General features: G+C 52.6%; 1 protein-coding gene across 4 annotated transcripts in view; it reads right to left on the bottom strand.

Annotated features, from left to right (window-relative positions):
- PCSK6 (proprotein convertase subtilisin/kexin type 6) overlaps positions 1-13,888 on the bottom strand; it is a 193,647-nt gene that overhangs the window by 12,476 nt on the left and 167,283 nt on the right. For all 4 annotated transcript variants that reach the window (XM_035303681.3, XM_035303682.3, XM_035303684.3 and 1 more), the window contains 3 exons: positions 9,137-9,239; positions 7,261-7,457; positions 4,918-5,005 (listed from right to left, as the gene is read on the bottom strand). In XM_035303681.3, the coding sequence (XP_035159572.2) occupies positions 4,918-5,005; positions 7,261-7,457; positions 9,137-9,239 (388 nt within the window). The remainder of the gene's footprint in view (positions 1-4,917; positions 5,006-7,260; positions 7,458-9,136; positions 9,240-13,888) is intronic.

Below are 13,888 nucleotides of genomic sequence, written 5' to 3'. Positions count from 1 at the left end.
CCCTCACCTCGCTCCAGCTAGCCAAGTGCTGGACAGAGACACGGATGCTGCGCTAGACCACCATGCGGATGGCTTGCGCCACTTCCAAGTGTTCCACCCCAAGCAAGCCAGCCAACCTCTCTGCATCTCCGTTTCCCTTCCTGTTAATGGGTTTCTACATCATAAAGTTGCTTGAAGGACTCAAGCAACTAATACCTGTAAAGCTTTCCGTGTCTGGCACATAGCGGTGTGCATAAACATCACCTACTTTTATTTCTTTAGTTCCTGAGATTATACTTTGTGCGACATACATATTTTAAATGGGTTTGCTGCTAAACGTACTGAGCAAGTGCTCTGGGGTGCATCTGTCAGATCCGGAGACTCCTGCTATGGCACTGGGATTTAGAGTAAGAAATATGTTTGGTCCAGCACATAGCTCCTAAAACCCTTGGAATTACCAAAGTGCTACATGTCTTTAATAACTGATGGCTGGGGGTTCCCGGGTGGCCTCTAGACAGGAGCTGCCTGCCAGGGAACCTGCCGTGTGACCAGAGCATTGGAATTTTTAGCCCTACTACTTTGACTCCCCTCCTGGGAGGGGAGAGGGCCTGAGGGCTGAATTGATTACCAATGGCCAATGATGTAATCAATCATGCCTATGTAACAAAACCTCCATGAAAACCCACAAGGTCAGGGTCTGGAGAGTTTTGGTGAACAGAAGCACATCCCACATCCTGGGAGGTGAGCACAGCCCAGACCCATAGGGATGACAGGTCCCTTCCAAATCTCAGCCTCCGTGTCTCTTCATCTGGCTGGGCATCATATCCTTGGTAATAAATGGGTATATGTAAGTCAGGTCTTTCCCTGGGAGCTGCTTTAGCCAATTAATTGAACCCGAGGCGGGGTCATGGGAAATCTGATTTATAGCTGAGCATCCAGAAGCACAGATCGCACGTGGGACATGGGATTGGCATCACAGTGGAGTAGTCTTGGGCTGAGCCCTTAATTTGTTGGATCTGGCACTATCTAGTAGGGTCAGAATTGAGCTATCTGTCTGTCTGTCTATCTGTTTATTTTTGAGACAGGATCTCACTGTCAGCCAGAGGGGAGTGCAATGGCATGATCTTAGCTCACAGCAACCTCTGTCTGCCAGGTTCAAGCGATTCTCCTGCCTCAGACTCCCGAGTAGCTGAGATTACAGGTGTGCCACCACAGCTGGCTAATTTTTATATTTTTAGTAGAGATGGGGGTTCATCGCGTTGGCCAAGCTGGTCTCCACCTCCTAGCCTCAAGTGATGTGCCTGCCTTGGCCTCCCAAAGTGCTGGGATTACCACTGCGTTCAGCCTAAGCTATGTATTTATCACATATATTTTATAGGACACCCAGTTGGTATTCACTGGAGACTTGCTTGGTGTGTGGAGAAAAACCCACACGTTTTGGTGACCAGAGGTGGAGTGTGTTGCACTGAGCGTGACAAAGTAGAAGAAAACCCTGGCTCTTCCTTATTCTTACACCTGTATTCAGTGGGAAGACGTCTGGAGGTCTGCAAGCTCTTCTGCACGGACGGTGGACACCCATCCAGGGCCCTTCCTCTTCATGGTGCCCCGCCCGCCGTGAGTGGCAGTTCAATCACTTCTTCAGTAACTGACATTCCCCTGAGAATCTTCCTGTGTTTATCCCCCTGAAGGGGTGGATGGCTGGAGGGGGCGGCTCAGCTGCTCTCTGGCTGCTTTCACATGATTGCGGTGATTTGAAGTCACAGCTTAAGAGGATATTGGGCAATAAACGGAAGCTTTCTGTGGCTGATGGCTGGCGATGTGTCTGGAGCTTGCCTCTCCGAAAGCCTGTCATTGCTGGAACTACTGCTTCTATGTGTGGGGGCTGCTGCCAGGAAGCATTTTCTCTTTAGCACAATATTCCTAAGCTGAGTATTTGACTTCCCTCTCCTACAGGATGGGACAGGATGCAGAAATGCATTCCCTGGGACCCCTTAGCACCTCTCTGCTGGGAAACAGGCAGGTTCCAGGGAGCTGGGAACACAGAGTCTTCCTGATACACCCAGCTACCAGCCCACGTTGAGGATCCATCCTTGGCTGCCCAGCCCGCAGAGCCTGGGACATCAAAGCTGGCCTCTCTGAGGCCACCAGCTGAATGTCTCCTGCTTCCTCTTCCAGCTCTTTTCTCTTTGGGAGATCTCCTGGGCCAGTTCCTCCTTTCACTCCCAATCCTGCCTCGTCAGGACAACAGGTTTAAATGACAGCAGGTGTGATGTGTGACACTGGGGGCCTTGCTTTGCCTTCCCTCCCCTGGACTCCTAGCTGCTTGGGGCCTTCTTCTCCCCAATACTCTGATCTGGAAGAAAGGGGCAGGGTGAAGGAAATGAGGGCAGCAGCATAGCGCCTCCTGGGGACACTTCATCTCCCCTGTTTGTAAAATGTGAACGAGAATTATGTCTACTTCATAGGTTGCTGCAAAGATTAAATGAGGCAAGAGAAGACATGCTCAGTAAGTTTTCTTCCTTAAATCCTTGCTCCAAAAAAGGAACTCCTTCTATGGAGAATACCGGTCCTCACAGCATTTGAGAAGAGAGATGGGGCTGGGGGTGGGTTGCAGCCCTCCACCGCCTCGCCCCGAGAACGCAGCTCCCTGCCTGGACTGCGGTATCCTCGTCGCCACCCAGCCGGCAGAAATGCAGAGCCATGGGCTCCACCCAGACCCGCTGCATCAGAACCTGCATTTGAATGTGAGGTGATCCTTCAGTGTGGACCACGGTGCCAGTCTCCCTACTATGGGAGTGCCCCCCAAAAATTTGGAACAGCATGTTTCTAAGATTCTAGACAGCAATTTGGAGGAACAAGTAATGTATATTTGATTGCATTAAATGCAATTTGGTTGCATTAAATGGGCTAAAGAAACATTTCAAAATATTCCAAGAACAATCATTAGCCCAGTAAAAGATTTTAGAGAAAATGCATGCCAAGCTTTACGGGGCTCAGCCTGGTGGAAGAGGGACAACCAGGAATGTAAAGAGCACCCTCAGGAAGCATGGAGATGCCAGGAGCTGGGGAAAAAAGAGAAGACTGAGGGATGGAGATGAGAGAGGGTGGGTGAGCCGCTACAGCCCACCCCAGCCCAGACCCGCAGGGGAACTGGAACAGGTGGAGGTGCTGGAGCCTGAAGGAAGTGGAGCTCGGCATAGACCTGTACTGTGACGTGATCTAGTGCTGTTTTGCCCAATTCGCCAAGGTTGTGTAAACCAGAGATTCCACCCATCCTTTCAATTTCCATCCTGCACAGCCATCTCTAAGTGGACACATGATTTCCAGGACTTGGAATCTTTACCTTCAGTGGCTTTGGGCCTCTGACATTTCAGCTTTTAAGAAAAATGCAAAAAGCATGGTAAATCCATAACAAACTCAAAACAACGCCACCCCCTGGCACTCTTCAGGTTTGGGGGGGGGTGGTTTACCTGAATCCTTCTTTATAGGTGGGGGGCTGGTTTACCTGAATCCTTCTTTATCGGTGGGTGGGGGGTGGTTTACCTGAATCCTCCTTTATTGGTGGGGGGATGGTTTACCTGAATCCTTCTTTATGGGTGGGGCGGGGTGGTTTACCTGAATCCTTCTTTATAGGTGGGGGGGTGGTTTACCTGAATCCTTCTTTATAGGTGGGGGGGTGGTTTACCTGAATCCTTCTTTATCGGTGGGGGGGGAGTTACCTGAATCCTTCTTTATGGGGGGGATGGTTTACCTGAATCCTTCTTTATCGGTGGGGGGAGCGGTTTACCTGAATCCTTCTTTATAGGTGGAGGGGGCATTACCTGAATCCTTCTTTATTGGTGGGGGTGGTGGTTTACCTGAATCCTTCTTTATCGGTGGGGGGGGTGGTTTACCTGAATCCTTCTTTATTGGTGGGGGAGTGGTTTATCTGAATCCTTCTTTATCGCTGGGGGGGCGTTACCTGAATCCTTCTTTATCGGTGTGGGGGGGGTGGTTTACCTGAATCCTTCTTTATAGGTGGGGGGCTGGTTTACCTGAATCCTTCTTTATCGGTGGGTGGGGGGTGGTTTACCTGAATCCTTCTTTATTGGTGGGGGGATGGTTTACCTGAATCCTTCTTTATAGGTGGGGGGGTGGTTTACCTGAATCCTTCTTTATAGGTGGGGGGGGTGGTTTACCTGAATCCTTCTTTATTGGTGGGGGGGGAGTTACCTGAATCCTTCTTTATGGGGGGGATGGTTTACCTGAATCCTTCTTTATCGGTGGGGGGAGCGGTTTACCTGAATCCTTCTTTATAGGTCGGGGGAGCATTACCTGAATCCTTCTTTATTGGTGGGGGTGGTGGTTTACCTGAATCCTTCTTTATTGGTGGGGGGGGGTGGTTTACCTGAATCCTTCTTTATTGGTGGGGGAGTGGTTTACCTGAATCCTTCTTTATCGGTGTGTGGGGGGGTGGTTTACCTGAATCCTTCTTTATTGGTGGGGGAGTGGTTTACCTGAATCCTTCTTTATCGCTAGGGGGGCGTTACCTGAATCCTTCTTTATCGGTGTAGGGGGGGGGTGGTTTACCTGAATCCTTCTTTATCGCTGGGGGGGTGTTACCTGAATCCTTCTTTATCAGTGGGGGGGGGCATTACCTGAATCCTTCTTTATCAGTGGGGGGGGGTTACCTGAATCCTTTTTTATTGGGGGGTGGTTTACCTGAATCCTTCTTTATCGGTGGGGTGGTGATTTACCTGAATCCTTCTTTATTGGTGGGGGGGTGGTTTACCTGAATCCTTCTTTATTGGTGGGGGGGTTTACCTGAATCCTTCTTTATTGGTGGGGGGGTGATTTACCTGAATCCTTCTTTATTGGTGGGGGGGCAGTTACCTGAATCCTTCTTTATTGGTGGGGGGGCAGTTACCTGAATCCTTCTTTATTGGGGGGGGGCGTTACCTGAATCCTTCTTTACAGACGGTACACTTCTCGGGTTCATCCACGCACTTTTTACAGCTCGGGTGGCATTTAAGGCAATTTTTCTGACCTGGAGAAAAATAGCAAGATGAGCAAAGGGAAGGGACAGCGCTGACAAGAATCAAATCTGGGCAATAGGCTCCTGGCATCTCAAAGCAGGGGTGTAGGTGGGCTGTTCCCCAAATCCACCTCTAGAATGTGTAGAAATAACACAGCCAGAGGCTGCTTGTACCTGCTGTGGGATCACAGATCTCTCACCTCCCCTTTCTAGGGTAAATTAAAATCCTCAGACAACTGCCAGGTCTCTGAGGCCTGGCTCAGCTTAAATAAGGTGAGTTATTTCAACAGGGATGAAGGCCAATTCCTGGTGGCTGAGTAGAGTGTAATGAGGTGGAAATCTTCATAAACGTGGCCAGGTGTGGGCGGGTGGGGACGGGGAGCCTGAGGCTGCTGCTTCCTCCTCGAAGTGCTTTCTCAGGGAAACCTATATATGAAGATCTGGCGGCTTTATATGATGAGACAGCAACCCATGGAGAGTCATCGTGCCTCCTGGGGAAGGTCTGGGTCATCCCAACTCCCACCTGCAGTGTCATAAGTTATTATCTCAGTTGGCATCTCATCAAACACCACCATGTGCCACACCTAAGTGGCTGGGGTGCTCTGGGCCTGGGAGCTAAGGGCTGTTTGCCACACCTGCGCGTGTCCCCCTCAGGGCCCCCACAGGTGGCATCATATGCCACAAAGCAGGTGCTGAGTGAGGATGCCTGGGTGAAGGAGGGGAAAGAGAAGGAGGGCAGCCGACTGTGCCCTTGGGAAGGGGGTGGGGATGAAGGCACCTCCGTCCTTTGCAAAGGTCTGGTTGGCAGCCCAGGGCAGGTGTTGGCAAAGGCTGTGAAATGTGTCTTGCCTGACTTTTTGTTTCTCCTCTAAAGGGAGTCTGGGATGGGCAAGGTGGCTCACACCTGTAATCCCAGCACTTGGAGAGGCAGAGGCAGGCGGACCATTTGAGGTCAGGACTTTGAGACCCCATCTCTACTAAAAATAAAAAAAAGTTAGACAGGCATGGTGGCACATGCCTGTAATCTCAGCTACTGGGGAGGTTGAGGCGTAAGAATTGCTTGAACTTGGGAGGCAGAGGTTACAGTGAGCTGAGATCATGCCACTGCACTCCAGCCTGAGTGACAGAGACTCCATCTCAAAAAAAAAAAAAAGGGCAAGTCTGGTTATTTGATGACTTTCTACATCTTTAAAGATTTTCTGGCTCTTGTCCCCAGGGGTAACAGCGACGCCATGACAGGCCGGACCAATCTTGTCCTGAGCAGCGAGGACCCAGAGAGGAGGGCTGTGGGGAGGCCTGCTACCTGTAAAACCACGAATGTCAAACGGTAGCTTCTTTAGCATGTTTGAGAACTATCCTCTGTTCATTTCACCTACACACTGCTTTTCTGTCTCCCGGGGCAAGGTGAATATTACTAAAACACTGGCGTGGGGTCTTGGGTCTAGAACTCCTGGCCATCCCCCCACCCTCCTGGGATGGCAGGACAGCAAGACGCCTGGCCTTGCCGCTCTGAGTTCAAGTCCAACCTCCATCATGACTAGCTGTGACCTTTGCCCTCGCCCAGCTTTGATTCCCCTTCTGTGGGATAAGGAAAACCTTAGGGGTGTGGTTGCTACCTGTAAAATGCCTGCAAAGACAAACCCTTCTTTATGAGCCCAAATGACATTGGTCAGTAGCTGCTCTTCATTTTTGGAGGTCTGCCAACCTTCTGCCCACACTTAAATCCCAAGTGTGGGAGAGCTGCAGCTCAGCAGCTCTGCCTAGGAGGGGCTCTTCCCCAGCTTTGACTCCCGATTCCATATGCCCTGACCCGTGCCCAACGCACACATCCTGTGTTACAGAGAAGCCGATGGCACAGTCTTTCCTGGAGGAGAGATTACAGGACAGACGGCAGCACCTCCTCTTCTGGTATCTGAAACCAGACTGAGCCCAAGAGTGGCTGGCCCTAGCCATCCCTCTGGCCTTTCTCAATAGCAGACGTTGACTCTGGGCACAGATGCGTGAAATTCCCTGGACGGCCAGGATCTCTTTCAGCATCACCTGGAACTTCTCCTGGCCAGGTCTTTGGGTGAAAGGCTGTTAACCACCAGGCCTGGGGGGCTTTAGATCTCGGCATCTCTGCCTCCTTCTCCTGTTGAAAGTCCTTACTCAGAACAACGAAATACACAGGGAGCAGAAGGCTGGGAAATTCTCCCAGGAGAGGGGACACTGGCCCAGAAAGTAGGGGCTGGATCATTAGTTCTTGTGCCCACGGACATGCCACTTACTTTCATCAGCATAAAATCCCGCAGGACAGAGGGTCACACAGGTGTTCATCTCCTGGTGGTGATAGAACCCGCGGCGGCAAGACAGGCACTGTGTCGCACCTCTGCCGGAGCAGGTCTCACAGCCCTTGTGGCACCGGCGACAGCGTCTTGCTGCTGTGTCCCCAAAGTAGCCCAAGGGGCACACGTTCACGCACTTCCTGTAGAAGCAAAGGCAGGAGTGGGTGAGGGCCTTGTCAACCCAGCCCCAGCCTCAGCCCCACGCCCGCTCTGCAGTGCTAAGCCAGGCTGTGAGGGATTTCCCCAGACCTTGGCTGCCCCTCCTGAGTCAGCAAAACCTTGAAGAAACGAAGGTTTCAGGAGTGAATGTCAAACACGATGCCCTTTGTCTCGGTGAGTGCAGTTCAGAGGTTCCTCCATACACAGGGGGAGAGGTTGGGGGCCTTGCAGAGAACCTGGGGTCCTTTCTTTTCAAAGTGGGCCCCATTGGGAAGTCCCAAGGCTGTGGCGTGGTTTCCCAAGGTCATGGTGATGTTGGTATTTGACTTTTGGAGCTTTTGGTGGCAAAACCCTCCCTCGGGTGCCCTCAGGGAGTGAGTCTCGTGGGCAGTGAGCATGGCCAGTGGAGTGACAGCCTTTGCACTGCAGCCAGTGAGTGTGTGGTGGCTGGGAGCTGTAGGATGCCACGAGAGCCACACAGGCATCCCGGTCCACCATGCATGGCCACAGCCATGCCTGAGCCCTCGTGGGTGTGCACCAGTGGCTGGCGGGTGCATCTGCCACCCAGGCCTTTGGGAAGCCTAGCAGTGTCCTGTCCTCGTGGCCTCCTAGGCCTGGCACGTGCAGCGCATGGTGGGTGCTCAGGGAAGTCTGTGAAATGAGAATGGATGACAGGGCAGCTGCAGGACTGGCAGGGAAGAGAATTAGAGAATGTGGTGATACCAGGAGCTGGAGACAGAGCTCAGGGCCTGACTGCAGGTCACACAGGAGGGCACACTCACCACAGAAGGGCCAGCCTAAACCGGGCAATTGGCCATGTACCCAGGGCCCCACGTCAGAGCTCCCGATATCCTTCCTCAGGGCAAACCCAGCCTCCTGGGCTCTCTGGGGAGCTGCCAGGAGAGCTTCTGTGAAAGCCCCATACCCAATCAGAGTCCAGAGACAGAGAAAAAGACCAACAACAGGCTTCAGCCTGTCCGAGAGTCACATCCCCAAGCTGGCCTGTGAGAGCAGCACCAGGGCCTTGAATCACATCCGTCTCCTGGTCCCCCAGGGCAGCCTGGGCGTGTCCAATATGACCCATTTCTCTTTAACAACACAGATAGAAAAGGGTTTATGGGCCGGGCGCAGTGGCTCACTCCTGTAATCCCAGCACTTTGGGAAGCTGAGGTGGGCAGATCACGAGGTCAAGAGATCAAGACCATCCTGGCCAACATGGTAAAACCCTTTCTCTACTAAAAATACAAAAATTAGCTGGGCCTGGTGGCACGCGCCTGCAGTCCTAGCTACTCGGGAGGCTGAGGCAGGAGAATCGCTTGAACCCAGGAGGTGGAGGTTGCAGTGAGCCAAGATTGTGCCACTGCGCTCCACCCCGGTGAAAGAGTGAGATTCCATTTCATAAAAAGACAAAAACATTTATAAGCATGGACGCCCATGTGCCACAGCTTCTAATCTGTCCCTAATGGACGTGTATGGCTCATGTGATAGGAATGCCAAATTACTAAAAATTTAAAACTCTAAAGCAGTTGACCTCAGTGTGATGACTGTTCGGGAGAGACATATTCATTCCTAACTGGGGCTTCAGCTCATGGAGGATTGAAGGATACCACGGGAAAGGGCCACTAAGTGGCGAGCCACAGGGCTCTGGGACACGCCTTACCTGCTGGTCTTGGCGCTCCCCAGGCTGAAGTGGACACAGTTCAAGCACTGGTCTGCATCGGGGCCATCGCAGCCTTTGTCACCGCACTCCGGATGGCACACACCTTAAAGAAACAAGCATTGCCTTTCATCCAGAGAGACGCCTTCTCCATTTACTGCAGTCCCACAGATCCCCGTGTCAGGATATCGCAGCTTGGCAGGGTCGGGAGAAGCTCCCAGGCCCTGCTGGAGCTGGACAGCCAGACAACAAGGTGGGAGCAGCCGTCCCCGTGGGTGACAGGTGCAGCTGAGCCTCGCTGGGCTTCAGTGTCAGAGCCTGAGCAGAGTAGACAGGGATGGCATGGGGACGAGCAAAAGCTCCAGGGCTGGGTGTGCCGCCTGCAGCAGGGAGGAGATGGGACTTGTGAGAGCCTGGAGGGTGCAGGGAAGGAGAGGCCGGAGCAGCAGCTCTGTTACGTTCACTCACTTGCACCATTCATCACACTGGGACCAGCCAGCACCTTTGACTTCCACATGGAGGACTGAGCAACACAAGAGGGGGTGCTGAGTGTCAGGGGAGCTGCCGGCAAGCTGAGGAGCCAGGAGGAACTAGGTAGGACCCCCCACCCGCCGCGGTGGGAATGGGGATAGATCTCTACATGCTCAGGTTTGCCCAGTGGGGCTGTCACTGGGCAGGGACAGAGCCTGACAGTGCTGTACTAGGGTGGGGGGACCGCTGGTTTCTGTGCCGAGGGCTGAGCCCCTTTCAGAATGTCCCCTTTAGGCTCTCCTCAGAGCCCTCAGTGGGAGGGCAGCAGCTGCGTCTTCCCTCAAGTTCCCAGGGTTCCCCAGCTTTTCACTCTGGAGGCTAGTGTGTTGTTGGAAAAGCACCTGAGGACTGCAGGGGACCTGAGTAGATGCCAGCAAACCTCACCCTCTAGGTCCCCCCAGTTATCCCAGAGGTGAACCCAGTGTTAAAGGTCTACCCCTCCAGCGGGGCAGGGCATGCTGCAGGGGCCCTCTCCAAGCTGGTCTGCAGAAGCCAGAGCTGGGGTGGACTCCGGCCTGCTGCCCACCTGTCCCTCCTATGCTGGGGAAATGGCCCAGGGGACCCTGACAGTTCTGAGACACAGGGACCTGGTGGGGCACATGAAGGCTTTTGAGTTATTGGAAGGAAAACCTCCTCCTCCGAGGTGTCAGTTCTCAGAGGGGATGGGAGTGAGCTCAGGAGTAAAGACACGTTAGTCGCTTGCTGCCCTCATTTGGTGGGGGTTTGAGGAAAAGACAAAAGTCCTCATTCTCTGCTGCCTACAGTGAGATTTTGCTGGGGCGCACAGAGCCCTCTTCATTCGTCTTTAAGTCTCTAGACCTTCCCAGTGTTAGACCTGGTGCGTTTAGCTTCCCTCCCTGAAGGCTCTCCAGTGTTGCTATTTCCCTGGTTGGGGGGCCTCACCTGTCCTAGTTCCCACTGTGAACCCCTTTCAGAGCTGTGTGCATCCAGGAGGAGATTCTAGATATCATTCCTGGGCTATGCAGGCATCCTGGGTTCCAGATGCCACCCCCATTCCTAGAGCTCCTCACTAAGCTCCTCCCCCTAGCTCCAGAAGTTTTTCTATAATATTTTGGATCAATTCCCATCTGATTGGATTCTTGGCCCACCTCATCCTGGGCCATCTGTGGGGACACCCTCTAAAATCCTCACTTCTTGTACCATTGCTTTAAATTACCCATTGAGCCCAAAACTCCAGCTCAGCCACTGGGTTCTCACCTTCCCACCCTCACAGCTGGCCCAGCGAGGGCTGGGCTGTTGCAGTGACAAGAACTTCCCTCCCACCTTTTCCTGCAGCGCTTTCTCCCTGAAGAGGCAGCAGGTCTGTCTTGCTTGATAAAGTGAACAATTTCCTTCATCTTAAGAAGCCGAGGGCAGAGGTGGGACAGGGAGGCGACAGACCAATCTTCTCACTCTTTCTAGACACTGGGAATGGGAGATGGGCGGGCAGGGCTTGGTTCAGTGTGTTCGTGGCTAGATTCCCGGAATTAGGCACAGAGCAGGTGCTCAATCACTATTTGCTGGGTGGATGAGAGGAGGGTGGCTAGGAACAGGGAAAATGCAGAGGTCCTCACCATCTACAGACAATGTTCTAGAACATCCTCGGAGGAGGACAGCCTTGGGGAAGGCCCTGGAGCAGTGCTCCCAGCTGCTGGTCCAGGTATAGGGACTTCACATCCCCCCACCCCTGCCCCTGGGTATCTCTGCAGTGGAAAGCTGATTCAATAATTTTGCAAGGAGCCCCATGCAAGGCTGGGGGCTACTCGACAGAGCTGCAGAGGCCCCACAATGCATCGAGGTCACTGACCGGTCAGGTTAAGACAATGCCCATCCAAGGGCAGAGATGCCTAGATAAGTATCTGTAAACAGACCTCCTCAGTATGGCTCTCCACTTGAATTCTGTTTAAAAGCCAAATAGCCAGATTCATCTCTCCCATGAAGCATTCTTAAATTAAATCCACCTGGCCGGCCCCGTTGTCCCAGTCACTCCGCTATGCCTAAGCATGTTCTGGTACAGCTGTAATTCATTCTCTGGGTGAGCATGTTATTTGTGTTGCAATTTGTCCTGATGTCTGCTTTTCCCCTTGCCTCAATTAGCGTGAAACCTCCTCCAGGGCCCACAGCCTTCCTGTTTCACTTCACATAACTCCTGGCAGGGGTGTCTTAATACAAGGCGGGCTCCGTTCACGTGCTGAACAGCCTGGCTAGCAGCTGATCCCCCTCGAGATGGGCTTAGACAGACATGGGTTTATTTGAAAACTCCACCTTCAATCTTTTGTGGAGCAAATCCAAAATTTAAAAAACACACAAACACATAAATGTTAGAAAGCAACTTGGGAGTTCTCCATGGGCTTTGTCATTGCCTGCTCAGACCAACTGTGGAAGGACAGGAGGTTTGTTCGGTATCACCAACTTTTCCACCATCCACCCATCCAAGAACAGTGCACCGGAACCTCACTGGAACAGTTTCAGACCGGAGAGACATGCAAGAGCTGGGCTGGTAAACTGCAGACAAGAGTGTCCACGAGAATAAGAGCACACTGAGTACAAGTCTGGTCTCCTTCCCGACTGCTGTGTGCCCTGAGCAAGTTACCTACTGCTTCTGGGCCTCAGCTTGAGCCTTTCGAGTGGGCGCGGACGTGCAGAGTCTGTGAGCACACATGGTCCTGCTCCAGACATTACCCTCACCCTGATAACTGGCTCCTGCACCTGTGGCGCTGTCTTGAAACCCTGTCTTCTAGACAACACCACGTGGGCTCTCAGCTTCCCTCTCAGTCCTGCATGGGGGACCACAGTGACCTGAGCTGTTCTTAGCCCAGTTTCCTTTGCTCAGCGATGGCTTCTTTCCTGAGGCCCAGGCTTCCCTGTGTTCCTGTGCCAGTTCTGTCCTGGCCTCCCGGTCACTCTCTTGTAGGAACCCAAGCCCTTCCCTGCCTCCTGCCCCCATGCTCCCTGGTTTCAGCATCGCCAGCTCCCTAAGCCCACGCTGCCCGCAGGCACCTAAGAGTGCTTGCTCAGGTGCAGACTCCCAGGAATCTTAGACCTGCTGGCTCAGTCTCTGGGTGGGGCCAGCCCAGGGACAGCTCTCAACCCAGCACCCTATGAAGTCCCTGGGGTGGCTTCCACCTGCACTTTGGCCACCAGACGGCTCTGGCCTAGTAGGCTGGCTGTCACCACAAAGCTGTCCACCTTCAGAACCACAGCATTGACATCTTCCTTGGGCCCCACTCTGCCCACTGCAGCTAGTGCCCTTCCTCCAGGCCAGATGCTCTGGACCCCAGCCTTCCTCTCCACAGGCCATCTTGCCTGCTTCTGTCCTGGGACACTGGCCATTTGCAAGCACTCCTGGCTTCCTTCATCCCCCTCACTCACCAACTCTATTTCTTGGCAACTGGTCTCTTTCCCAGTGGGTCCAGGTGGAGCCTCTGTTGGCCTGGGCCCATCACTCCCAATGCACCATGCCCACGGCCAGCTCTGGACACCCCCTCTCATATCCACTTGACCTTGCGTTGGACTCTCACGTGGCTCCTCCCCGCTCCTCCTCCTTTGCCTTTTTGCCTTCCACACTTTGGCATGGTCCAGTTTTCATCTCCTCTGTCCTCTGTCCTGGTTTCTGAATAGGCTGTTCTCCTGTCACTGGTCTGCCAATCCCACTCACCCCTAAGCCTTCAGGGGCTTCCCTGAGAGCCAGGAACGTATCTCCTTCCCATGGAGACCCCCCCCTCCATCTAAGCTCTGCTCAGTAGACTGCTAGACTGCAGGATGGTATTACAGTGAGGTTCCGTTGTGCCAGGCTGAAGTCAGTAGCAGATTTTAAGAAAAAAATCAGTTCTTTATTAATAATTACTGAATCTTGCCATAGTTTATAAATCACAGGGGGAAACGGAGCAGATTAGTCCATACATAATTCAATGCTCTATTTTAAAGGAATAGTAGAAAAAATTTAAAATGGAATCGACCATAATTTATACTTGATATGTATTGGTGGAATTCTCCATCTTGTTATTTGTTTTTCACAGAAGTTAAAGCATCAGTGTTCTTAGGTATCACCCATCATCTATCAAGTCACTGTAATATTTAGCTAAGGAAAATATGTCCAACCAGAAACACCTCTTCTCGCACAAATTGCTATAGGATGGCTCAGAGGGAGAAGACCAGCTTCTAGTCTAATGCATGCATGAAACCCCAGCTCAGTGGCTGGAGCCTCTCTGGGCTGCTGTGGCT

Source organism: Callithrix jacchus, chromosome 6 (genome assembly GCF_049354715.1).
Source record: "Callithrix jacchus isolate 240 chromosome 6, calJac240_pri, whole genome shotgun sequence".
In the NCBI taxonomy this organism is placed as follows: domain Eukaryota; kingdom Metazoa; phylum Chordata; class Mammalia; order Primates; family Cebidae; genus Callithrix; species Callithrix jacchus.
This window is presented reverse-complemented; position numbering and strand designations above follow the sequence as displayed.